Source organism: Rhinoderma darwinii, chromosome 7 (genome assembly GCF_050947455.1).
Source record: "Rhinoderma darwinii isolate aRhiDar2 chromosome 7, aRhiDar2.hap1, whole genome shotgun sequence".
NCBI classification, from domain to species: Eukaryota; Metazoa; Chordata; class Amphibia; order Anura; family Rhinodermatidae; genus Rhinoderma; species Rhinoderma darwinii.
In genome coordinates this window covers 87,434,034-87,461,945 of record NC_134693.1, presented here as the reverse complement: position 1 = coordinate 87,461,945, position 27,912 = coordinate 87,434,034, and the positions used below count along the sequence as shown (strand labels likewise).

The following is a 27,912-nucleotide window of genomic DNA, read 5'->3' as shown; positions in this document are numbered from 1 at the left end:
AAATACGGCCAGCGGTCGGGAACCTGTTAAAGTAATTTGGTAGGCTCCTATAATGTGTTCCACAAATGCCACTTATCTCTCTAGTCTGTTAGATTATATATATATATATATATATATAAGAAAACGTAGAAGGCAGTGATGGCACCAGGACTTCAAGGCAGATGAGCAAAGTGGATTTATTCACCTCAAAAATAACAGCAACGTTTCGGTTCAACAGGCTTGAGAAAGGTTCCTGTTGAACCGAAACGTTGCTGTTATTTTTGAGGTGAATAAATCCACTTTGCTTTCATCTGCCTTGAAGTCCTGGTACCGTCACTGCTTTCTAAGTTTTCTTCTATCTCTAAAAAAAAAAAGGGTAATTGATTCATCCCCTGGTGACGAGCACATGGCCTGATTTCCTGCTATTGTGGAGTGCTGTGTTTATCTATTGCTGGACTATATATATATATATATATATAATATATAAAATTATTATTTTGTATATTTTTATTATTACTCAAAACTAGAGTCTTTATCTATATAGGCAATAGTACGAGCAGAGGTAATTTGCCACACTCGTGCTCTGGTTACGTTACTACTGCAGTCAGGTATCTTTATCTCTGTTCATTACCGTCCAACTTAACGCTGAACTGCTTGTGCAGCTCTGCACGCCTAGTCCGCTGCACCACATTAACCCCTTCAGGACGCAGCCTGTTTTGGCCTTCAGGACGCAGCCAATTTTTTCAAATCTGACATGTTTCGCTTTATGTGGTAATAACTTCGGAATGCTTTTACCTATCCAAGTGATTCTGAGATTGTTTTCTCATGACACATTGGACTTAATCTATCGAGCAAATTTTGCCAGTAACAAAGTATTTATATGTGAAAAACACCAAAATTTAGCGAAGAATTGTAAAAATGTGCATTTTTCTAAATTTATATGTATCTGCTTGTAAGACAGATAGTAATACCACGCAAAATTGTTGCTAATTAACAGCACCCATATGTCTACTTTAGATTGGCATTGTTTTTTGAACATCCTTTTATTTTTCTATGACATCACAAGGCTTAGAACTTTAGCAGCAATTAAAAACATTTTCAAGAAAATTTCAAAAGGCTAGTTTTCCAGGGACCAGTTCAGTTTTGAAGTGGATTTTAGGGTCTTACCTATTAGAAACCCTCTAAGTAACCCCATTTTAAAAACTTCACTCCTCAAAGTATTCAAAAACAGCATTTAGATAGTTTCTTAACCCTTTAGATATTTCACAGGAATTAAGGAAAAGTAGATGTGAAGTTTTCAAATTTTTTTTTTTTTTGCAGAAATTCATTTTTCATCTATTTTTTTTTGTAACACAGAAGGTTTTACCAGAGAAACGCAACTCAATATCTATTGCCCAGATTCTGCAGTTTTTAGAAATACCCCAAATGTGGCCCTAGTGCACTTATTGACTGAAGCACAGGCCTCAGAAACAAAGGAACACCTAGAGGATTTTGGGGCCTCCTTTTTATTAGAAAATATTTTAGGCACCATGTCGGGTCTGAAAAGCTCTTGGAGCGCCAAAACAGTGGAAATCCCCCAAAAGTGACCCCATTTTGGAAACTATACCACTTGAGGAAATTATCTAGGGGTATAGTGAGCATTTTGACCCCGCAGGTTTTTTGCAGAAATTATTGGAAGTAGACGGTGAAAATAAAAATCTACATTCTTTCTAAGAAAATGTAGGTTTAGCTAATTTTTTCTCATTTCCACAAGGACTGAAGGAGAAAAAGAACCACAAAATTTTTTTGTAAAGCAATTTCTCCCGAGTAAAACAATACCCCGCATGTGGTCATAACCGGCTGTTTGGAGACACAGCAGGGCTTAAAAGGGAAAGCTTGCCATTTGGCTTTTGGAGCTCAAATTTAGCAGGAATGGTTTGCGGAGACCACGTCGCATTTGCAAAGCCCCTAATGGACCAAAACAGTGAAGACACCAACAAAGTGACTCCATTTAGGAAACTACACCCCTTGAAGAATCCATCTAGGGGTGTAGTGAGCATTTTGAACCCACAGGGGTTTCATAGATTCTATTAGAATTGGGCAGTGAAGATAAAAAAAATCCTTTTTTTTTCCAATAAGACGTAGCTTCAGATCAAAATTTTTCATTTTCTCAACAAATAAAGGAATAAATGAACCCCAACATTTGTAAAGCAACTTCTCTGGAGTAAGGCAATACCCCATTTGTGGTCATAAACGGCTGTTTGGGCACATGGCAAGGATCAGAAGAGAAGGAGCGCCATTTGGGTTTTGGAGCACAGATTTTGCTGGATTGGTTTCTTGACACCATGTCACTTTTGCAAAGCACCAGTACAGTGGAAACTACCCAAAAGTGACTCGATTCACGAAACTACACCCCTTGAAGAATTAATCTAGGGGTGTAGTGAGCATTTTGATCCCACAGGTGTTTCATAGATTTTATTGGAATTGGGCAGTGAAAATAAAAAAATCCTTGTTCTTCAATAAGACGTAGATTTAGCTGAAAATGTTTCATTTTCTCAACAAATAAATGAAAAAAAGCACCCCAACACTTGTAAAACAACTTCTCCTGTGTACGGCAATACCACATATGTAATATGTGGTCATTAACTGCTGTTTGGGCACAGAGTAGGGCTCAGAAGGGAAGGAGCGCCATTTGGCTTTTGGAGTACAGATGTTGCTGGATTGGTTTCTGCGCGCTATGTCGCATTTGCAAAGTCCCTGTGGGACCAAAACAGTGGATCCCCCCAGAAGTGACCCCATTTTGGAAACTACATTCCTCAAGGTATTCACCTATGGGTGTAGTGAGCATATTAACCCCACAGGTGATTGGCAGAAATTGGTGTGCACTCGATGTTGCAGAGTGAAAATGGGATTTTTTTCCATAGATATGCCAATATGTGGCGCCCAGCTTGTGCCACTGGAGACACACACACCAAAAATTGTTAAAAGGGTTCTCCCGGGTATGGCGATGCCATTTTGGGCACACTGTAGGGTTCAGAATGGAGGTAGCGCCATTTGGCTTTTGGAGCGTGGATTTTGCTTGTAGTTTTGTTTTGAGTCTTACTGGTATTTAAGTTTAGAATGTGGGGATACATGTAAGCCGGGCGGAGTATATAAGGGGCATAGTCAGGTGGTATAATAATGGGGTAAAAAAAAACAATAAAATAATCCATAGATGTGTGTTACGCTGTGACACAATCCTTTCTGCACAGGCCGGTGTCGCACTAATAAATGGTCTTTACTTATTCCCCTTTTGGTCCACACTCGGGATCTTTGCAGTCTGAGGAATTTTGCTGGGAAGTGTTGTCCTGGTATAATACGGGCACCGTCTCATCCAGCAGATATGTTTGGGTCCTCCCCTTCCTGGTTCCCTAATTTTAGGGGCCTTGATAATTCGCCACTTAAAACAGAAGAAACGTTCCCCTCGGGTCGGCACAACTGCATATTTTTATTTCCTGGCTTATTGGAGCCTTAACTAATTTTATTTTTTCATAGACGTAGTGGTATGAGGGCTTATTTTTTTTGCGCCACGAGCTGTAGTTTTTATTGGTACCATTTTGGGGTACATGCGACTTTTTGATCACTTGTTACCCTTTTTTTTTTTTTGGGAGGCAAGGTGACCAAAAAACAGCAATTCTGTCATATTTTTTTTTAGTTCTTTTTATACAGCTTTCACCATGCGTTGTAAATTACATGTTACCTTTATTCTGCGGGTCAGTCCAATTCCGGTGATACCTAATTTATAGAACTTTTTTATGTTTTACAACTTTTTGCACAATAAAATAACTTTTGTAAAGAGAATGGATTTTTTCTGTCGCCAAGTTGTGAAAGCCATAACGGTTTTAATTTTTTCGTCGACGGAGCTGTATGAGGGCTTGTTTTTTAGCGAGACGAGTTATAGGTTTTTATAGGTACCATTTTTGGGTACATGCGACTTTTTGATCACTTTTTATTTACATTTTTGGAAGACAAAGTGTCAAAAAAATATCAATTATGTCAGTATTTTTGAGGTTTTTTTTTACGGCGTTCACTGTGCGGAATAAATAACATAATATTTTTATAGTTAAAGACGGTTGCTTTGTCTTTAGTTCACCCAGATCACACTGGCTTTATGCCCGGGAAGGGAACGGACATTAATATACACAGATTTTTTTTATAAATCTAGATGCGGCGAAGCGGGCAGTATTTCCTGGCTTCGTTCTCTCTCTGGATACTTATAACGCCTTTGACTCGGGTCGAATGGCGTTATCTTTGCACACTTCTCTCCAGTTAAAATTTTGGTCTGCGTTTCTTGCCTCTGGTTCGTCTCTTATATCAGAGTGCCAGAGTGAGAATAAATATGGATATTTCTGACCCCTTTTTCTTGGGTCGTGGTACCCGGCAGGGATGCCCGCTCTCCCCTTTGTTATTTGCCCTCGCAATAGAAGCCCTTGCAGTGGCTATCTCCAATGCCAATCTCCATCCATAAAAGGGCCTATCTAGGGGCCTCATAGTTAAAAAAGTATCCTTGTACGCAGATGACACACTGGTATATCTAGAGGATGACGGTCCTTCTCTGGCTTCTCTTTTAAAACTGATTGATACCTTTGGTGCCTTTTCAGGTTTGTCGGTAAATTGGTCTATGTCGGTCTTATTCCCCCTGTTTCTGGGATATTGCTCCAAACAGAGTCTACCTGTACCCTTGCAAGTAGTTTCCCAATTTACTTACCTTCAGATTAAGATTGCTCTTGATTTATCAAGATATGGGGAGCCTAACCTTGACCCTTTGGTTGTTGCTACTGAAAAACGGCTAAACACTTGGAACAATCTCCCCTTATCACTATATGGTAGGATTAATTTATCTAAAATGGTGTACCTCCCTAAATTTCTATATTTATTTCATGCCTGTCCTATTGTATTGTGTAGACAATTTTTTAAAAGGCTTGACCGTGTATTACGGTCTTTTTACTGGCAAGGTAAAATCCCCAGGTTTGGTCTTGGTCTACTACAGGCTCCTAAACACATGGGGGGAATGGCGGCACCTAACCTTTATCTGTATTAACTGGCATCTCAACTGGTGATTTCACGGTGGTGGATAGATATATACAGTAGATTTGAGTAATTCAGCCACTGCACTTGCAGGGGCGCTTATGACATCTTCTGAAAGTCTCTTACAAGTTTACTTTATAGATTCAAATCCCGGGATAGTGTAGCTCTCCCGCTTCAGACGGCTGTAGCATGGAAGGCAGCTCATGCTATGATAAAGGTCACAACGGTCCCATTGTACTCCCCTAGAACTCCGATATGGAATAATCATTGGTTGCCCCATTTTGAATCTTTGCCGGAGGCGGGAATGTGGGCGAGGGAAGACACTGGCTTTCTATCCTTTTCTGAACTTAGAGATAGATTTGAGCTGTCGCAGAAGGTCTTTTTCCACTATCTCCAGTTACATCATGCTTGGTTTGCCAAATTTAGTTCTGTGTTGCCTCAGTTCGGATTCTCTAGACTGGAGGATCTTCTGGGGGCCCCGGCCCTATCAATGGTCCTTGGTCAAATATATGCATTATTGCTGTCCTTTGGCCAACGACCTTTTGATAAAGCCTTTACTCGGTGGAAGGGGGATATCCCTGATCTGGAAGAGGAGGAGTGGAGGGAGGTAGAACTGTCATTTTTTTGCTTCGGTAACTAGCACAAGAGATTTTCTGATACAATCTCGGTTTCTGCATTGGATTTACTATGCACCAGTTAGCCTCCAGAGGATTGGGATGCTGTCTTCGGATAGCTGTTTTAGATGCCAGTCGGAAGTAGGTACATATATACACGGTGTGTATCAGGATTGCCCCCTTTTTGTCGGAGGTAGTAGAATTTCTTCATACCCACTTTGAATTTCCGAGGCTCCTTGCCCCTCAGGTGTGTCTTTTGGGTATCATAAATGATGTCGTACAGAATTACTATGGAAAAAAATTTTTTCGTTTTGTTCTATTCTGCGCTAGAAAAATTGGGATTATGGCGTGGAAGGCCACGGAGGGCCCTGGTTTGGCTCACTGGAAGCAAATGATGAATAAATATGTACCCATGTATCGTAAATTATATTTAAACAGAACTTGTCCTGATAAATTTGATAAGATCTGGTCCAGATGGTTGGAGTCATCCGAATCTGCGGTTTAAAGGTGGGGGAAAAAAAATTCTGATTGGACTAGGGGGGTTGGGAAGAATGGGGCATGGGATGAATGTGGTGTGAATGTTGTTTTCTTGTGAGGCATTGCAAGGGTACACTTTACTATTCCTAATTCATTGGGGAGGTATGTTCTATATGTGCTACATCTCTTCTGAAAATATTCTTGCATTATAGTGCCTACCAGATGCCGTGTCATTTGTCTAGTTTCTATTTTTTTATTTACTGTACTTGTTTGTACTGTAACAAATTGTAAAAGTTTTGGAAAAATAAAGTCGTTAATACCAAATAACAGATCTGCATCCCTTCAAGAGAAGCCCCGGAAAAGGCCACAGATCAAGGCAAACATCGATTGGTAATTTGTAGTTTTAACCCCTTCGCGCCATTTCACGTACAGTTACGTGATGGGAGATGGCCTTTTCGCGCATCTCCACGTAACTGTACGTGATGGAGATGAAGCTGGCTCAGTAGTTGTGCCAGCGACATCACCGCCGGGTGACAGCTGTATGTTACAGCTGGCACCCTGAGGTATAGGCCAGGACTGGAGCTAGCCTCCGATCCGACAGATTAACCCCTCACATGCTGCGTTCAATAGAGATCGCAGCATGTGAGGAGTTTATAGCCATCGGCACCCCAGCAACGTGATCGCTGGGTTGCCGGTGGCTGCAAAGGCGATCGGAGGGCTAATGCTTACCTCCCGATCAGCCTGTAACGGAATCCTCCTATGCCCCGTCGTCGGCGGGGCCCAGGAGGCTTCCGGTACCATCGGCAAGATGGCGCCGGCTCAGCTTCCGGCTCAGAAGCTGAGCCGGAGTCATCATCAGTGGGTGTCCGCTGTATGTTACAGCGGACACCCCGATCTATCGGCAGGAACCGGAGCTAGCTCCGATTCCTGCCATTAACCCCTTCAATGCAGCGATTCAATGCAATCGCTGCATCAAAGTGGTTTGTATGCAATCGGCAGCCTTGCCATGCGATGGCAAGGCTGGCGACTGCTACTATGGCAACAGGATGCCTAACACTGGCTTCCTATCTGCCATTACGTTAGCCGATTAGGCCCCGCCCGGAGGCGGAGCCTGATCGGCTTGCTGTCAGTGAACAACTGACAGTTCTAATACATTGCACTACATAGGTAGTGCAATGTATTAGAACATCAAACAAACAGTTGGACCTTCAAGTCCCCTAGTGGGACTAAAGAAAAAGTGTAAAAAAAAAGTGTAAAAAAAGTAAAAATAAAAGTTGTAAAACATACAATAAAAGTTTCAAGTAATAAAATAAAACACAATCGCCCTTTTTCCCTTATCAAGTCATTTATTATTGAAAAAAATAATAAAGCCATACATATTTGGTATCGCTGCGACCGTAACGACCTGAACTATAAAAATATTATGTTATTTATTCCGCACAGTGAACGGCGTAAAAAAATAAATAAAAAAATACTGACATAATTGCTATTTTTTGGTCACTTTGTCTTCCAAAAATTTTAATAAAAAGTGATCAAAAAGTCGCATGTACCTAAGAATGGTACCTATAAAAACTATAACTCGTCTCGCTAAAAATAAGCCCTCATACAGCTCCGTCGACAAAAAATTAAAACCGTTATGGCTCTCACAACTTGGCAACAGAAAAAAATCCATTCTCTTTACAAAAGTTATTTTATTGTGCAAAAAGTTGTAAAACATAAAAAGTGCTATAAATTAGGTATCACTGGAATCGGACGGACCCGCAGAATAAAGGTAACATGTAATTTATAATGTGTGGTGAACGCTGTACAAAAAAAAACTAAAAAAATCACCTGGCCTCGAAAAAAAAAAGGATAACAGGTGATCAAAATGTCGCATGTACCCCAAAATGGTACCAATAAAAACTACAGCCCGTCCCGCAACAAACCAGCCGTCATACCACTACGTCTATGAAAAAATAAAATTAGTCAAGGCACCAATAAATCAGGAAAGAAAAATATGTAGTTGTGCCGGCTCGAGGGGAACATTTCTTCTGTTTCAAGTGGCGAATTATCAAGGCCCCTAAAATTAGGGATCCAGGAGGGGAGGGCTCAAACATATCTGCTGGAAGCGACGGTGCCCGTATTATACCAGGACAACACTTTCCCAGCAAAATTCCCCAAACTGCAAAGGTGCGGAGTATGGACCAAAAGGGAATAAGTAAAGACCATTTATTAGTGCGACACCGGCTGGTGCAGAAAGGATTGTGTCACAGCATAACACACATCTATGGATTATTTTATTGTTTTTTTTTTACCCCACTATACCACCTGACTATGCCCCTTATATACTCCGCCCGCCTTACATGTACCCCGACATTATAAACGGAAACACCAGTAAGACTCAATACAAGACTACTACAAGCAAAATCCACACTCCAAAAGCCAAATGGCTCTACCTCCCTTCTGAACCCTACAGTGTGCCCAAACAGCAGTTTACTTCCACATATATGGCATCGCCATACCCGGGAGAACCCTTTTAACAATTTTTGGGGTGTGTATCTCCAGTGGCACAAGCTGGGCGCCACATATTGGCATATCTATTGAAAAAACATTTTCACTCTGCAACATCGAGTGCACACCAATTTCTGCCAATCACCTGTGGGGTTAATATGCTCACTACACCCCTAAGTGAATACCTTGAGGGGTGTAGTTTCCAAAATGGGGTCACTTCTGGGGGGGATCCACTGTTTTAGTCCCACAGGGACTTTGCAAATGCGACATAGCGCCCAGAAACCAATCCAGCAAAATCTGTACTCCAAAAGCCAAATGGCGCTCCTTCCCTTCTGTGCCCTACTCTGTGCCCAAACAGCAGTTTATGACCACATATGTGGTATTGCCGTACACAGGAGAAGTTGCTTTACAAGTGTTGGGGTGCTTTTTTTCATTTATTTGTTGAGAATATGAAACATTTTCAGCTAAAACTACGTCTTATTGAAGAAAAAGGATTTTTTTTATTTTCACTGCCCAATTCTAATAAAATCTATGAAACACCTGTGGGGTCAAAATGCTCACTACACCCCTAGATGAATTCCTCAAGGGGTGTAGTTTCGTGAATCGTGTCACTTTTGGGGAGTTTCCACTGTACTGGTACCTTAGGAGCTTTGCAAAAGTGACATGGTGTCAAGAAACCAATCCAGCAAAATCTGTGCTCCAAAAGCCAAATGGCACTCCTTCTCTTCTGATCCTTACCGTATGCCCAAACAGCCGTTTATGACCACAAATTGGGTATTGCCGTACTCCAGAGAAGTTGCTTTACAAATGTTGGGGTTCTTTAATTCCTTTATTTGTTGAGAAAATGAAAAATTTTGAGCTAAAGCTACGTCTTATTGGAAAAAAATGTTTTTTTTTTATCTTCACTGCCCAATTCTAATAAAATCTATGAAACCCCTGTGGGTTCAAAATGCTCACTACACCCCTAGATGGATTCTTCAAGGGGTGTAGTTTCCTAAATGGAGTCACTTTTTTGGTGTTTTCACTGTTTTGGTCCCTTAGGGGCTTTGCAAATGCGACGTGGTCTCCGCAAACCATTCCTGATAAATTTGATCTCCAAAAGACAAATGGCGCTCTTTCCCTTCTAAGCTCTGCCGTGTGTCCAAACAGCCGTTTATGACCACATGTGGGGTACTGTTTTACTCGGGAGAAATTGCTTTACAAAAGTAGTGGTGCATTTTCTCCTTTTAGTCCTTGTGGAAATTAGAAAAAATTAGCTAAACCTACATTTTCTTTGAAAGAATGTAGATTTTCATTTTCACGGCCTACTTCCAATAATTTCTGCAATAAACCTGCGGGGTCAAAATGCTAACTATACCCCTAGATAATTTCCTCAAGGGGTGTAGTTTTCAAAATGGGGTCACTTTTGGGGGATTTCCACTGTTTTGGCGCCGCAAGAGCCTTTCAGACCCGACATGGAGCCTAAAATATTTTCTAATAAAAAGGAGGCCCCAAAATCCACTAGGTGCTCCTTTGTTTCTGAGGCCGGTGCTTTAGTCAATAAATGCACTGGGGCCACATGTGGGGTATTTCTAAAAACTGCAGAAACTGGGCAATAGTTATTGAGTTGCATTTCTCTGGTAAAACTTTCTGTATTACAAAAAATATAGATGAAAAATGAATTTCTGCAAAAAAAAAAAGAAATTTGAACATTTCACATCTACTTTGCCTTAATTCCTGTGAAACATCTAAAGGGTTAATAAACTTTCTAAATGCTGTTTTGAATACTTTGAGGGGTGAAGTTTTTAAAATGGGGTGACTTAAAGAGGGTTTCTAATATATAAGGCCCTAAAATCCACTTCACAACTGAACTGGCCCCTGTAAAAATAGCCTTTTGACATTTTCTTGAAAATGTGAGAAATTGCTGCTAAAGTTCTAAGCCTTGTGATGTCATAGAAAAATAAAAGGATGTTCAAAAAACGATGCCAATCTAAAGTAGACATATGGGTGATGTTAATTAGCAACAATTTTGTGTGGTATTACTATCTGTCTTACAAGCCGATACATATAAATTTAGAAAAATGCTAATTTTTGCAATTTTTCTCTAAATTTTTGTGTTTTTCACAATTAAATACTTAATGTATCGAGCAAATTTTGCCAGTAACATAAAGTCCAATGTGTCACGAGAAAACAATCTCAGAATCGCTTGGATAGGTAAAAGCATTCCGGAGTTATTACCACATAAAGTGAAACATGTCAGATTTGAAAAAATAGGCAGTGTCCTTAAGGCCAAAACAGGCTCACTCCTTAAGGGGTTAAAGAGGCTCTGTCACCACATTATAAGTGCCCTATCTCCTACATAAGGTAACAGCAGTGGTTTTTATTTAGAAAAACCATCTATTTTTGCCACTTTAGGAGCGATTTTAGCTTTATGCTAATTACTTTCTTAATGCCCAACTGGCCGTGTTTTTACTTTGGTCACCGTCATACACTCCTCTGTACAACGCCCACTCCTCTCGTACAGCAGCTGTCACCGCTCCTACAGCGGGGACCGATCGCTGTGTCCCCGCTGATTAACCCCTTAAAAGCCGCGTTCAATAGAGACAGCGGCTTTTTAGGGGTTAAGCTGCCATCGCTGGCCTGCTACACGATTGCGGCCGGCGATTGGTGACTCTGGCAATCGGACACCAAACAATGGCGTCCGGCTATGCCATCGACGGAAGCCTAGTGGGTCCTGACAAAGTCAGGACTCACTATGCTTGCTGTCAGTGAGTAGCTCACAGTTCTAATACACTTCACTACGCATGTAGTGCAGTGTATTAGAATTGCGATCAGGGCCTCCTACCCTCAAGTCCCCTAGTGGGACAAAGTAATAAAGTTAAAAAAAAGATGTGTAAAAATAAGAAAATAAAAGTTTTAAAAGTATTAAAAGTAAAAATCACCCTTTTTCCCTTATCAGTCATTTATTATTAATAAAAATATATAAACAAACAAACTATACATAATTGGTATCGCCGCGTCCGTAACGGCCTGAACTACAAAACTATTGCGTTATTTATCCCGCACGGTGAACGCCGTAAAAGAAAATAATAATAAACCGTACCACAATCACAATTGTTTGGTCACTTCACCTCCCAAAAAATTGAATAAAAAGAGATCAAAAAGTCGCATGTACCTTAAAATGGTAATGATCTAAACTACAGTTCGTTACGCAAAAAATAAGTCCTCGCATGGCTTTATTGATGGAAAAATAAAAAGTTCTGGCTCTTAGAATAAGGTAACACAAAAAGTGAATGATTTTTTACAAAACTTATTTTATTGTGCAAACGCCATAAGACATAAAAAAAACTATAAACATCTGGTATCGCCATAATCGTATCGCCCCGCAGAATAAAGTGAATATGTCAATTATAGCGCACGTCGAATGCTGTAAAAAAATAGAATAAAAAAACAATAGTAGAATTGCTGTTTTTTAGTCACCACGCCAATTAAAAATAGAATAAAAACTGATCAAAAAGCCACATACACCCCAAGAAAACTACAATTAATTCCTCAAGGCGTCTAGTTTCCAAAATGGAGCCACTTTTGGGGGGTTTCCACTGTTTTGGCACCACAAGACCTCTTCAAACCGGACATGGTGCCTAATAAAAAGGAGGCCTCAAAATCCACTAGGTGCTCCTTTGCTTCGGAAGCCAGTCCATTACCGCACTAGGGCCACATGTGGGATATTTCTCAAAACTACAGAATCTGGGCAATAAATATTGAGTTGCGTTTCTCTGGTAAAACATTTTGTGTTATAGAAAAAAATGGTATAAAAAGGATTTTCTGACAAAAATAAATATGTAAATTTCACCTCTACTTTGCTCTAAATTCCTGTGAAACACCTAAAGCGTTCATAAACTTTCTATATGCTGTTGTGAATACTTTGAGGGGTCTAGTTTCTAAAATGGGGTGTTTGATAGGGGTTTCTAATATATGGGCCCCTCAAAGCAACTTCAGAACTGTAACCTAAAAAAATAAATAAATTAGGCAATACTTCGCTTCATACATTATACTGATAATGAGCAGTGCCCACCCCGAGATGAGCCCAGTTTTGACCGTTTGTATAAACGGAGACCCGTATTAGACCGTTTCAGTGTATTTCTATTGATGAATCCCTGGTACATTTTAAAGGGAGGGTTCCATTCCTCGAGTATCTGACGGGTAAGAGGGCAAGGTATGGTGTGAAGATGTATAAGCTGTGAGAGTGCATCAGGGTATACCTACAGATTTAGGATATATGAAGGGAAGGACACCAGTATTCAGCCCCCAGAATGCCCCCCCTTACTGGTAGTTAATGCAAAAATTGTGTGGGATTTGGTGCACCCACTGCTGGACCAGGGTTACCACCTCTACCTGGATCATTTTTATACCAGCGTCCCACTCTTCAACTGCCTCGCTTCCAGAAGTCCTGTGGCATGCGGCACTGCTAGAAGAAATCTGAGAGGCCTCCCTAAGACTCTGCTTGGGCAAACACTCAGAAGGGGTGAGAGCAGGGCACAATCTAGCAGCAACATATTGTGTGTCAAGTACAAGGACAAGAGAGATGTCACACCAGTACCCATGTACCTGTACGAGGTACCAGTACAGAGACCCCCAAACCAGACTGCATCCTGGACTACAATAGGTACATGGGAGGGGTGGACTTGTCAGATCAAGCCCTGAAGCCCTACAGCGCCATGCGGTGTGGTATAAGTAGCTGGCCGGGCACATCATACAGATGGCATTGTACCACGCGTACGTGCTATGTCGATGTACAGGCCAGACGGGAACTTTCCTGGAATTTCAAGAGGTTATTATTAAGAACCTAATCTTTAGGGACCAAGAATGAGGGGGGGGCACCCAGTGCTTCTGGAAGCGAGGCCACACGCATCGTACCAGGGAAACACTTTCCTGGAGAAGTTCCCCAAACTGGCAAGAAGGGAAAAAGTCAAAAGAGGTGCAAAGTCTGCTATAAGAGGGGGATAAGGGAGGACACAATATATCAATGTGACACGTGTACCGAAAAACCAGAGCTCTGTATGAAAGTGTTTTAAAATTTATCATAAATCTCTTGGTTTATAATTTACCCCAATTTTACTTACCCTGATGTACTCCGCACAGCTTATCCCCCCTCGTCTTTCCCCTCTGGGCACTGCTGTGTGCCCAGGCAGCTGATAACAGCCACATGTAGGGTATTGCCGTACCCAGGAGAACCCACATTACAGTTTATGGGGTGTATGTCTCTGGTCAAAATGCTCACTACACCTCTAGATGAATGCCTTAAGGGTGTAGTTTTTAAAACGGGGTCACTTCTTGCGGGTTTCAACTGTACTGGTACCTCAGGGGCTTCTGCATACATGACTTCGCACCAGAAAATCCCCAGTAGGCCAAATGGTGGTCCTTTCCTTCTGAGCCCTCCCATGGGCCCAAACGGCAGTTTATTACCACAAATGGGATATTGCGGCACTCAGAACAAATTGCGCAACAGAATGGGGTATTTTATTTCTTGTGAAAATAAGAATTTTCAGCCAAAACGACATATTATTGGAAAAAATATTTATTTAATAAGTTCTGTGAAGAAACTATGGGGTCTAAATGGTCACATTACCCATAAATTAATTCCTTGAAGGGTGTAGTTTCCAAAATGGGGTCACTTCTGGTGGGTTTACATTGCTTTGATACCTCTGGGGCTCTGCAAATGCGACATGGCACCCGAAAACCAAACCAGCAAAATCTGCACTCCAAAGAACACACAGCGCTCCTTCTCAGGCCTCCAATGGGCCCAAATGGCAGTTTATCGCCACAAATGGGGTATTGCTGCACTCAGGAGAAATTGGGCAATAAAATGGGGTATTTTGTTCCCTGTGAAAATAAGAAATTTTGATTAAAACATGACATCTTATTGGAAAAAATTAAATTTTTTTCGTTTCACAGCCCAATTCAAATAGGTGCTGTGAAAAAACTGTGCGGTCAAAATGGTAACAACAACCATAAATTAATTCCTTGATGGGGTGTATTTTCCAAAATGGGGTCACTATTGGGGTATTCCTACTGTTTTGGCACCTCCACACCTTTTCAAACCTGGCATGCTGCCTAAAATTTATTCTAATAAAAAAGAGGCCTCAAAATGCACTAGTTGCTTCTTTGCTACTATGGCTTGTGTTTTAGTCCACGAGCGCAGTAGAGCCACATGTGGGACATTTCTAAAAACTGCAGAATCTGGACAATACATATTTAGTAGTGTTACTCTGGTAAAACCTTCTGTGTTACAGAAAAAAAATTGAACAAAATTGAAATTCCGCAAGGAAAATTTAATTTGCAAATTTCACCTCCACTTTGCTTTAATTCCTGTGAAATGCCTGAAGGGTTAAAAAACGTTCTAAATGCTGTTTTGAATACTTTGAGGGGTCTAGTTTTTAAAATGGGGTGTTTTATCAGTGTTTCTAATACATAAGCCCCTCAAAGCCACTTCGGAACTGAACAGGTACCTTAAAAAAAAAAAAAAAAAAAAAGGCTTTTGAAATTTTCTTAAAAATATGAGAAATTGCTGTTTTATGTTCTAAGCCTTGTAACGTCCAAGAAAAATAAAAGAATGTTCAAAAAACGATGCCAATCTAAAGTAGACCTATGGGAAATATGAACTAGTATCTATTTTGGGTGGTATAACCGTCTGTTTTACAAGCAGATGCATTTAAATTCTGAAAAATGCTATTTTTTCAAAATTTTCTCTAAATTTTGAAATTTTTCACTAATAAACACTGAATATATCGACCAAATTTTACCACGAACATGAAGCCCAATGTGTCACGAGAAAACAATCTCAGAATCGCTTGGATAGGTTTAAGCTTTCCGACGTTATTACCACATAAAGTGAAGTATGTCAGATTTGAAAAATGGGCTCTGAGCCTTAAGGCCAAAACTAGGCTGCGTCCTTAAGGGGTTAATAAAGATTCCTTCCATCCAGGACGGGATATCTATTCACAATCCCGACACTTCGCTAACGTTTGTGTGGGACTTACAGCAGAGCAAGCGTAATCTCGCTGTAACCTGTCATTTACAGCGAGATCTCGCGAGATTACGCTTTCTCTGCTGTAAGTACCAAAGAAACGTTAACGACGTGTCGGGATTGTGAATAGACATCCCGTCTGGGCTGGAAGGAATGTCTATTCACTGTCTAAACGCTTCAGTAACGTTAATGTTTCAGTATAAGACCGCACATACTGATCTAGCAGGATCCCTATGCGCTGAGGAAATGAATGGAGAGAAGTGCATGACGCTGATTGGTCACTGATTGGTCAGTGTCATACACTCCTCTGTACAACGCCCACTTGGTCTAAAGTAAAAACACGCCCAGTTGGGCATTAAGAAAGTAATTGGCATAAAGCTAAAATAGCTTTTAACGTGGTGAAAATAGATTGTTTTTCTAAATAAATACCACTGCTGTAATCTACATTACAGCGGCGATCAGATTATGTAGGAGATAGGGCACTTATAATATGGTGACAGAGCCTCTTTAACCCCTTCCCGACATTTGTCGTAAGTATACGACATGGAAAGCCAGTGCTTCCCGCAAAATGTCATATACTTACGACAAATGCTGGGCACCGGCTCAGAATCTGAGTCGGTGCCATCATCCCCGGATGTCAGCTGTATCTGACAGCTGACATCCTGCTGTAATGGCAGGGACCGAAGTTAGATTCGATCCCCGCCATTAACCCCTTAAATGCAGCCGTCAAAACCGATCGCTACATTTATGGAGTTTGCAGCTCATCGACACCCCAGCAATGAAATCGCCGGGGTGTCGGTGGCTGCAATGGCAACCGGAAGCCTAATACTGGACTACCAGTGTGCCTAGCACGGAAAACTTCCAGCCCCCGCCCGGAGGCGGGGCCTGAAAGGCTTCCATAGGTGCAGGCTCAGGAGATGAGCCGGTGTTATCAGCGGTGGGTATCAGCTGTATGTTACAGCTGACAGCCACCTGTAACGGCAGGAACTGGAGCTAGTTCCGATTCCTGCCATTAACCCCTCAGATGCAGTGATTGGATGCGATCGCTGCATCTTTGTGGTTGCTAGCAGATCGGCAGCTGTGCCCTGCAATCGCACGAATGCCGACTGCTATTATGACACCAGGAGACCTAACAATGGCCTCCTGTTTGCAATTATGGAAGCCGATTAGGCCCCGCACGGAGGCGAAGCCTAATCGGCTTTCTGTCAGTAAATGACTGACAGATCTATTACATTGCACTACAGAGGTAATTTAAAGTGCTATAAATTAGGTAATATCGAATGCACACTAATTTATGCAAAACACCTGCGGGGTTAACATGCTCACTACACCCCCTAGGTGAATACCTTGAGGGGTGTAGTTTCCAAAATGGGGGTCACTTTTGGGGGGTTTCCACTTTGCAAATGCTACATAGCGACCAGAAACCAATCCAGCAAAATCTGTAGTCCGAAAGCCAAATGGCACTCCTTCCCTTCTGAGCCCTGCCGTGTGGCCAAAAATTAGTTTATAACCATATATAGGGTATTGCCATACTCGGGAGAAATTGCTTAACAAATGTTGGGGTTCTTTTTCTGCTTTATTTTTTGAGAAAATGAAAAACTTTGCACTAAAGCTACGTTTTATTGGAAAAAAAATTTAATTTTTATTTTCATTGCCCAATTCAAACAAACTCTATGAAACCGCTGTGGGGTCAATGCTCACTACACCCCTAGATTAATTCCTCAAGGGGTGTAGTATCACAAATGGAGTCCCTTTTGGGTAGTTTCCACTGTATTGGTACCTTAGGAGCTTTGCAAAAGCGACATGGTGTCTAAAAACCAATCCAGCAAAATCTGTGCTCCAAAAGCCAAATGCCGCTCCTTCTCTTCTGAGCCCTGCCTTGTGCCCAAATAGCAGTTTATGACCACATATGGGGTATTGCCGTACTCTGGAGAAGTTGCTTTACAAATGTTGGGGTTCTTTTTTTTTTTTCCTTTGTTTGTTGAGAAAATGAAAAATTTTGAGCTAAAGCTACATCTTATTGAAGAAAAAGGATTGTTTTTATTTTCACTGCCCAATTCTAATAAATTCTATGAAACACCTGTGGGGTCAAAATGATCACTACACCCGTAGATGAATTCTTCAAGGGATGTAGTTTCCAAAATGGGATCACCTTTTGGGCGTTTTCATTGTTTTGTCCCCTCAGGGCCTCCGCAAACCATTCCTGATAAATTTGAGCTCCAAAAGCCAAATGGCACTCTTTCCCTTCTCAGCCCTGCCGTGTGTCCAAACAGACGTTTATTACCACATGTTGGGTACTATTTTACTCGGTAGAAATTGCTTTACAAATTTTGCGGTGCTTTTTCTCCTTTAGTCCTTGTGGAAATGAGAAAATTAGCTAAACCTACATTTTCTTTGAAAGAATGGAGATTTTCATTTTCATGGCCTATTTCCAATAATTTCTGCAAAAAACTTGCGGCGTCAAAATGCTCACTATACCCCTAGATCATTTCCTCAAGGGGTGCAGTTTCCAAAATGGGGCCACTTGTGGGGGGTTTCCACTGTTTTTATTTGCAAATGCGACATGGCCTCTGAAAACCATGCCTGCTAAATTTGAGCTCCAAAAGCCAAATGGCGCTCTTTCCCTTCTAAGCTCTGCCGTGTGTCCAAACAGCCGTTTATGACCACATGTGGGGTACTGTTTTACTCGGGAGAAATTTTCTCTACAAATGTTGTGGTTGCTTTTTCTCCTTTAGTCCTTTTGGAAATTAAAAAAAATTAGCTAAATCTACATTTTATTTGAAAGAATGGAGATTTTCTTTTTCATGGCCTATTTCCCAAAATTTCTGCAGAAAAACTGTCCGGTCAAAATGCTTACTATACCCCTAAATAAATTCCTCGAGGGGTGTAGTTTCCCAAATGGGGTCACTTTTGTGCAGTTTTCACTGTTTTGGTAGCAGAAGAGCTCTTCAAAGCTGACATGGTGCTTAAAATATATTCTAATAGAAAGGAGTGTCCAAAATCCACTAGGTGCTCCTTTACTTCTGAGGCCTGTGTTTCAGTCCATAAGCACACTAAGGCCACATGTGGGATATTTCCTAAAACTGCAGAACCTGGGCAATAAATATTGAGTTGCGTTTCTCTGGTAAAACGTTGTGTTACAAAAAAAAAAATGGATAAAAAGTTAATTTCTGCAACAAAAAATGAAATTTGTAAATATCACCTCTAGTTTGGTTTAATTCCTGTGAAACGTCTAAAGGGTTAAGAGACTTTCTAAATGCTGTTTTGAATACTTTGAGAGGTGGAGTTTTTAAAATGGGGGGACTTTTTGGAGGTTTCTAATATGTACGGCCCTAAAAGCCACTTCACAACTGAACTGGCCCCTGTAAAAATAGCTTTTTGAAAATGTGAGAAATTGCTGCTAAAGTTCTAAGCCTCATAACGTCCTAGAAAAATAAAAGGAGGTTCAAAAAGCGATTCCAATCTAAAGTAGACATGTGGGGCATGTTAATTAGCGACTATTATGTGTGGTATAACTGCCTGTCTTACAAGCAGATACATAAAAATTTAGAAAAATGCTATTTTTTGCAATTTTTCGCTACATTTTGGTGTTTTTTACATTTAAATACTGAATGTATCGAGCAAATTTTGCCAGTAACAAAGTCCAATGTGTCACGAGAAAACAATCTCAGAATCGCTTGGATAGGTAAAAGCATTCCGAAGTTATTACCACATAAAGTGAAACATGTCAGATTTGAAAAATGAGGCTCTGTCAGGAAGGTCAAAAGTGGCTAAAGAGGGAAGGGGATAACCTATGGTATTGATTTTTTTTTTTTTTTTTTTTATGTCTAGGAATTAAACAACCGATTGTCAGAAGAAATAGCAAAATTGCAGTCCTTTATGGCTGGGAATGGGCCAAGTGAGGGATGGTTAAAGGCAGGAGACAAAAACAGTGCTGAGCTGGAGGTAAATAATATACTACTATGGATTGCGGATTAAGTTTTTGTTTTATATATTGCTTTACATGTTTCTGTTTATGGTAGTTTCACCATGGTACTGAATTTGTTTGTCTCACAACTTTTAATTTTAATGTCTTATTATTTTTTTAGAAGGGGAATTTAATACATATTTTTCATGCTCAATCCAGGCTTATTTTATGTAACGAATAGTGGTTGTACTTTGACGTGTGCATAATATGTGGGCAATCAGATTGCAAAATTTTTCCAGGGCAGATTTTAACCGGTTAAAGAGGCTCTGTCACCAGATTTTGCAACCCCTATCTGCTATTGCAGCAGATAGGCGCTGCAATGTAGATTACAGTAACGTTTTTATTTTTAAAAAACGAGCATTTTTGGCCAAGTTATGACCATTTTCGTATTTATGCAAATGAGGCTTGCAAAAGTACAACTGGGCGTGTTGAAAAGTAAAAGTACAACTGGGCGTGTATTATGTGCGTACATCGGGGCGTGTTTACTACTTTTACAAGCTGGGCGTTGTGTATAGAAGTATCATCCACTTCTCTTCACAACGCCCAGCTTCTGGCAGTGCAGACACAGCGTGTTCTCGAGAGATCATGCTGTGTCGTCACTCACAGGTCCTGCATCGTGTCAGACGAGCGAGGACACATCGGCACCAGAGGCTACAGATGATTCTGCAGCAGCATCGGCGTTTGCAGGTAAGTCGATGTAGCTACTTACCTGCAAACGCTGATGCTGCTGCAGAATCAACTGTAGCCTCTGGTGCCGACACGATGCAGGACCTGTGAGTGACGTCACAGATCTGCACTGCCAGAAGCTGGGCGTTCTGAAGAGAAGTGGCTGATACTTCTCGTCAGAAAGCCCAGCTAGTAAAAGTTGTAAACACGCCCCGATGTACGCACATAATACACGCCCAGTTGTACTTTTACTTTTCAACACGCCCAGTTGTACTTTTGCAAGCCTCATTTGCATAAATACGAAAATGGTCATAACTTGGCCAAAAATGCTCGTTTTTTAAAAATTAAAACGTTACTGTAATCTACATTGCAGCGCCTATCTGCTGCAATAGCAGATAGGGGTTGCAAAATCTGGTGACAGAGCCTCTTTAACCCCTTGCGTACCTTTGACGTAATAGTACGTCGCTGGCCACTTATGCCAGCGTACCTTCGACGTACTATTACGGCGCAGGAATAAACTGTCACTATGTGAAATCACATAGTGACAGAACAGCGGCGGCAGCTGTCATTGACAGCTAACCGTCTCTGCTACCGGCCTGGGGACCAATTAGCAGTCCCCAATGCCGGCGATTGCTGTGATTGGTCAGTCTCTGAAGACTGACCAATCACAGCCGTCTGTGACGTCGTCTGCAGGAGAAAGCTCCTGTCACTTTCTCTGATCTCCTCATTTCTGTGAGATCCGTGAGGAGATCAGAGAAAGCAGTGTAAAAAAAAAACAAACACTTTTTATTAACCCCTTCCCGAAAATGGGCGTATAGTAACGCCCTGAGAATGAAGCGGGCACAGGAGCTGTGCTCGCTCCATCTTCATCGGATGTCGGCTGTAATATACAGCCGACATCCCACTGCAACTACAGCGATCACTGTCCTCTCCGATCGCTGTAGTTTAACCCCTTAAATGCCGCTGTCAATAGCGACAGCGGCATTTAAGTGATTGATACAGAGGGAGGGGGCTCCCTCTGCACCCCATTGCCCCCCCCCCCCCGCGAAAAATCGCGGGGTTCTGATGGTTGCAATGGCAACCAGGAAGCCTAGCAACGGCTTCCTGGTTGCCAGGTACGGGAGCCTATTAGATCCTGCCCAAGGCAGGACGTAATAGGCTCAACTGTCAGTTGTAAAGTGACAGTTACAATACACTGCACTACATCAGTACATACAGAAGTAGTGCAGTGTATTGTGCAGGGGATCAGAAGATCAGATCTTCCAGTCCCCTATTATGTGTAAAATAAAAAGTGAAAAAAAAGTAAAAAAAAAGTTTTCGATAAATAAATAAATACAAGTTTTACGTAATAAAAACAATAATCGCCTTGTTTCCCTGATCAAGCCCTTTATAATTAGAAAAAAAATGAAAAAAAAAGACAAAAACTAGACATAATAGGTATCGCCGCGTTCGTATCGGCCTGACCTAAAAAAATATCATATTATTTATCCCGCACGGTGAACACCGTAAAAAAAATACCATAAAAAACAATGGCAGAATTTCCTTTTTTGGTCACGTTGTTTCCAAAAAAATGGAATAAAAAGTGATCAAAAAGTCGCGCGTAGCCAAACATGGTACCAATAAAAACGACAGTGTGTCACGCAAAAAATGTATGTACTCCGCACAGATTACATATGCCCCCACATTATAAACTGAAACACCAGTAAAACACTAAACAAAACTACTACCAAGCAAAATCTGCGCTCCAAAAGCCAAATGGCGCTCCTTCTGGGCCTGGCAGTGTGCCCAAACAGCGGTTTATGACCACATATGGGGTATTACCGTACTCTGGAGAAACGCTTAACAATTTATGGGGCGTATGTCTCCAGTGGTACAAGCTGGGCCCAACGCATTGGGCACTGAAATAGCATATATGTGGAAAATGTCAATTTTCAATCTGCAACATCCACTGTGCACTAATTTCTGCAAAACCTTTGGGGGTCAAAATGCTCACTACACTTCTAGATGAATTCCTTGAGGGGTGTAGTTTCCTAAATGGGGTCACTTCTCGGGAGTTTTCACTGTACTGGTACCTCAGCGCAATGCAACATGGCGTCAAAAACGAATTTTGTAAAATCTCCACTCCAAAAACGAAATTTCACTTTTTCCGTTTAGACTCTTGCCGTATGTCCAAATAGCCGTTTACAACCACGTATGGGGTATTTCCGTAATCAGGAGAAATTGTGTAACAAATTTTGGGGTGTCTTTTCTCCTGTATTCCTTGTGGAAATGAAAAATTCTGAGCTAAAGCTACAGGTTATATTTCACGGACCAATTCTAATAAAATCTATAAAACACCTGAGGGCTCAAAATGCTCACTACACCTCTAATTTAATTCTTTCAGGGGTATAGTCTCCAAATTGGGATCACATCTGGGGAATTTCTACTGTACTGGTACTTCAGGGACTCGCGACATGGCCCCCAGAAACCAATTCAGCAAAATCTGAGCTGCAAAATCCAAATGGTGCTCCGTCCCTTCTGAGCCCTGCCATGGGTCCAAACAGCAGTTTATTACCACATATGGGGTATTTCCGTAATCAGGAGAAATTGCTTTACAAATGTTGAGGTGCTTTTTCTCCTTTATTCCTTATAAAAATTAGAAAATTCTGTGTTTTTTCCAAAAAAAAGTCTCTTTTCATCTTCACAGACTAATTCCAATAAATTCAGCAAAAAACCTGTGGGGTCAAAATGATAACTATACCACTAGAAAAATTCCTTGAGGGGTATAGTTTCCAAAATGGGGTCACTTTTGGGGGGATTCCACTGTTTAGGTCCCTCCAGGGCGTTGCAAACGTGACACGGCACTGAAAACCATTCCAGTAAAATCAGAGCTCCAAAATCCAAATGGCGCTCCCTCCCTTCTGAGCCCTGCTGTGGGTCCAAACAGCAGTTTATTACCACATATGGGGTATTTCCGTAATCGCGAGAAATTGCTTTACAAATGTTGGGGTGCTTTCTCTCCTTTATTTCTTGCAAAAATTAGAAATTTTTACGTTTTTCCCGAAAAAAAGTAGATTTTCATTTTCACAGACTAACTCCAGAAAATATAGCAAAATACCTGTGGGGTCAAAATGCTAACTATACCCCTAGATAAATTCCCTGAGGTGTGTAGTTTAAAAAATGGGGGTCACTTTCGGGGGTTTCCACTGTTTTGGCACCACAAGACCTCTTCAAACCTGACATGGTGCCTAAAATATATTCTGAAAAAAGGAGGCCCCAAAATCCAAGAGGTGCTCCTTTGCTTCTGAGGCCTGTGTTTCAGTCCATTAGCGCACTAGGGCCACATGTGGGATATTTCTAAAAACTGCAGAATCTGGGCAATAAATATTGAGTTGCGTTTCTCAGGTAAAACCTTCTGTGGTACAGAAGAAAATGTATTACATATGAATTTTGTAAAAAAAAATGAAATTTGAAAATTTCAGCTCTACTTTCCTTCAATTCCTGTAAAACGCCTAAAGAGTTGAAACACTTTCTGAATGCTGTTTTAGATACTTTGAGGGGTGCAGTTTTCAAAATGGGGTGTTTTATGGGGGTTTCTAATATATAGGGCACTCAAAACCACTTCAGAACTGAACTCGTCCCTGAAAAAATCGCTTTTTGAAATTTTCTTAAAAATATGAGAAATTGCTGCTAAAGTTCTAAGCCTTGTGAGGTCATAGAAAAATAAAAGAATGTTCAAAAAACGATGCAAACATAAAGTAGACATATGGGATATGTTAATTGGTAACTATTTTGTGTGGTATTACCATCTGTTTTACAAGCAGATACATTTAAAATGGGAAAAATCATAATTTCTTCATATTTTCGCAAAATGTTGGTGTTTTTCACAAATAAGGAATGAATTTATCGACCAAATTTTTGCACTAAACTAAAGTCCAATGTGTCACGAGAAAACAATCTCAGAATCAATTGGATAGGTAAAAGCATTCCGGAGTTATTACCACATAAAGTGATACATGTCAGATTTGAAAAAATGGGTCTGGTCCTCAAGGCCAAAATGAGCTGGGTACTCAAGGGGTTAAGGACAAGGCTGTTTTAGAGCTAAATGACGTGAGCAAATTTCACAATTTTGCTATCCGCTTCTTTGGATGACTATAATTCTGCAGGTGAATAAAGTTAATCTTTGAATCTTACACTCTTTTTAAAGCACAGATAGGGCTTTGTTTTAGTGGCATTTGTCAGTATACATAATAATTTTTTCTCTCTAAAGTGGGCAAAATTTGAAAAAAATGCAAGAATTTAGCAATTGCGTCAGTTTGATAGCATTTTTCACACACAGTATAGACCACGGACAAAATTCATCTCCTTTCACATACTTCCACTTCTCCCCTGCATGGGGTTACCAAATATGTGTGCTTTATTCACTGTGTGGACATGTGCCAGGGCTTGGCATAAAAGGAGGTTTTTTGGCCTTTTCGATCCAGGAATTCTGCATTTGATTTTATAGCAGCATACTGTTTTCTGGGGGGCCTAATGCTGCTGAAACATTAGAAACACTCCATAAATGACTTCATTCACACAAGTAAACCCCACAAGGTTTTCTTCAAGGGGTTTATCATATTTTTAGACCAGTTTTCTTCTGAAAGTTTCTTGAATAAGATGGACCAAAAGAAAATTATCAATTTTTTAGCAAATGCGTCAGTTTATGCTAGCATTTTTCACACACGGTATAGACCACGTACAAAATTCATATCCTTTCACATTCTGCCAGTTCTCCTGCATGGGGATACCAAATATGTGTGCCTTATTTATCACATAGAGATGTAGTAGGGCGGACGATAGAAGAAGCTTATTTCACAAATCGCCTTTTTTCAAAGCTGGTTTTACAAAACTCAACAGAGTTTCTATTACTCTTCCAAAATATCTTCTCTTGAAGAAGAGATTACACAATATTCATCTAGGGGTATAATGGAAATAAATTTTTTAGGGTTTCCTAAAATAAGAAATTGCAGGTTTATGCAAATGGTGCTATCCAGCAGATGAACTTTAGAAAATATGCAAGCATGACATCCACCACCCACCCATTCTCTCCCTTACCCTTGGAGTAAACTCATTGGAAAAATAAAAATGTAATGTAAGGCAAATATATTTTCAACTAATTAACTAAAATCTAATAATTCAGAACAGTATGGTATTTTTTAAAACATGGGTGAATGCCCAGGCCTGGTTGCGAGGGACATAAATATTGGGAATCTTTGCGGTTCCCGTCTTTTCTGCAGACGCGGCACTTTTTCTGCGGGTTGCTTCTAGTTTGTGTTTGGGGAATGCGAGTGATGAAATGTCTTTCAGTCAGTCGCTTGACATCCTCAGACTGGGGGCATTCTCTGGTGTCCTGAACATCAAATATGAGGCCTTCGATAGTTTTCTCCTAGAAATACAGATATGGGTCTCTGCCTCTGATTTTTTTTATAGAGCACAAATTAATTGTGTATTGCCACCTGTAACAGATAAATGGCCTCTTTTTTTGTACCAGGTTTTTGGTTTGCGTTTTACTAAATAGGGCTGTAAAACCTGGTTGCTTAAATCCACCCCCCCCCCCATGTACTTGTTATATTCAGACACGCTCACTGGTTTGTGCTTGTCCGATGTTGCCCCTCTTTCCCTCACTGCCACTGTTCCTGCGATATGAATCGTACCTTAGTACATACACATCTTTGCGATCCCTGTACTTGACCGGCAGCAATTCTTCAGATGCATAAGCACCGGAGTCCCCCTTTACCATGCGCTTCCCCACTAATTGCTGCGGAAAACCAATTCGGTTTTTGCGCATGGTATCATATGCCCCAGTCCTTGCAGCATGCAAATGCCTAACCAGGCGCACACTGGAATAAAAATTACCACAGTACAGGTGGTACCCCTTGTGAAGCAGAGGCTGCATTATCTCCCACACTATCTTACTGCTGGTGGAAAGATCAGGGGGGCATCCAGGAACATTTATTGTGCGGTCCCGACCTTCATAAATTCTGAAGGCGGTGGTATATCCTGACCCGCTTTCACACAATTTATAAATCTTAACACCATATCTTGCCCTTTTGGAAGGTAGATATTGGCGAAAGCGAAGTCTTCCTTGAAAGTTGAGGAGGCATTCGTCCACTCTTACATTCTGCTCAGGGGTGTAAAGTTGCAGAAATTAATTATTGAGGGAATTTATCAGTGGTGTTATTTTGAACAACCGATCACGGTTTGCATCGGTACTTGGGTGGGGCCTGTGCGTTGTCATTGAAGTAGAGGAACCTCATTATTGTCTTATAACGAGACCTGGGCATTACTGCAGAATACACTGGGGTGGTTTGGGCGGGTCTTGTTGACCAGTAAGACCTAATGGAGGGCTTTTTTACAATACCCATATTTAGGGTGAGCCCCAAAAAACTTTTTCATTCCTGCAAATTGGTGGGCGTCCTATCTCTGGCATGGGTGGATGAAGGTTTCTGCCTTATATACTGAGCGGCATATAAATTAATTTCGTGGACAATCCTATTTAGGAGGTCATCCGTAATAAATAAATGGAAGTAATCCATTTGGATAACATTTGTATTTGTCCACAGTTATGCCAGGAGTGGCAGTAAATCCGTGGATTCTAGGCCCAAAAGATGGAGCAGGTGCCCATACAAGAGCCTGAACTGGAGGCACCAGGCTGTCCCGTGCTACAGCGCTACTAGGCCCTGTGCTTCCGTGTTCTGCAGTTTCAACTGCGTCAGGGATAACGTCCCCTGAAGATGAACCTGAAGTGATGTTATCATCGTCGCTGCCTACAACAGGTTCTATCTCTGCGCCATCTCTGATGCGGTCTCAGACTCTGACCACAGCAAGGCGTATGCCTCCTCAACGCTAAACCACTTCCTCGCCATATTGTCACTAACTCTAAACAAACTATTTTTTTTTTTTTTATAAACAAACACAAACTAACTGGTATATATATATATATCTACACTACCGCTAACAAAAAAAAAACGCTATTGCTATATTTATTTTATAATTATATATTCCCTACCTGCCTATTCTAATATAATAAAAGATAGAACGTTAGATATAAAAAAAGATGGATAGATTGTATAGCTAGATAGAAATCTATTTATACATAGAATGTTTTACATTGTAACACTTTTTTTTTTTTCACAGTATTCTTCTGGCAGCAATTCTCTCGAGTTCTCCTCACACTGAAACAATGTTTGAGGAGAAGAAATGAGGCAGGAGATTTGCTGCCAGAAATGTCAAAATTAAAAACAAATGTGATCGCTGTGATTTTCACAGCGATCACATGTTCAGGGACCATCAGATTGGTCCCTGATACTCTGCCCAGTGCCCAGAGCTGTTTTTATATTTACATAGAAATGCATGTGATCGCTGTGATTGGTTGTCACAGCGATCACATGTTCAGGGACCAAAACATTGGCCCTGACACTCTGCCTAGTGCCCAGGGCTGTTCGCAACAGCCAGGGCACAGGGCTGTGTGGACGCGATCACGCGTGCATACTCTATGAATTGACACCGTAATTAGTCTATAGGGCGGACTTCAAAGGCCCTGACCGCTGAACGTAAAAACACCACCAACGGTCGGGAACCTGTTAAAATGACCGAAATGAAATTGATTTGATTGGTTGCTTCAGGGTAACTAGAAGTATTAAAGA

General features: G+C 41.0%; 1 protein-coding gene across 2 annotated transcripts in view; it reads left to right on the top strand.

Annotated features, from left to right (window-relative positions):
- The window catches only part of TRIOBP (TRIO and F-actin binding protein), a 412,380-nt gene that overhangs the window by 295,952 nt on the left and 88,516 nt on the right, over nucleotides 1–27,912 (top strand). For both annotated transcript variants that reach the window (XM_075833639.1, XM_075833638.1), the window contains exon 14: nucleotides 19,444–19,557. In XM_075833639.1, the coding sequence (XP_075689754.1) occupies nucleotides 19,444–19,557 (114 nt within the window). The remainder of the gene's footprint in view (nucleotides 1–19,443; nucleotides 19,558–27,912) is intronic.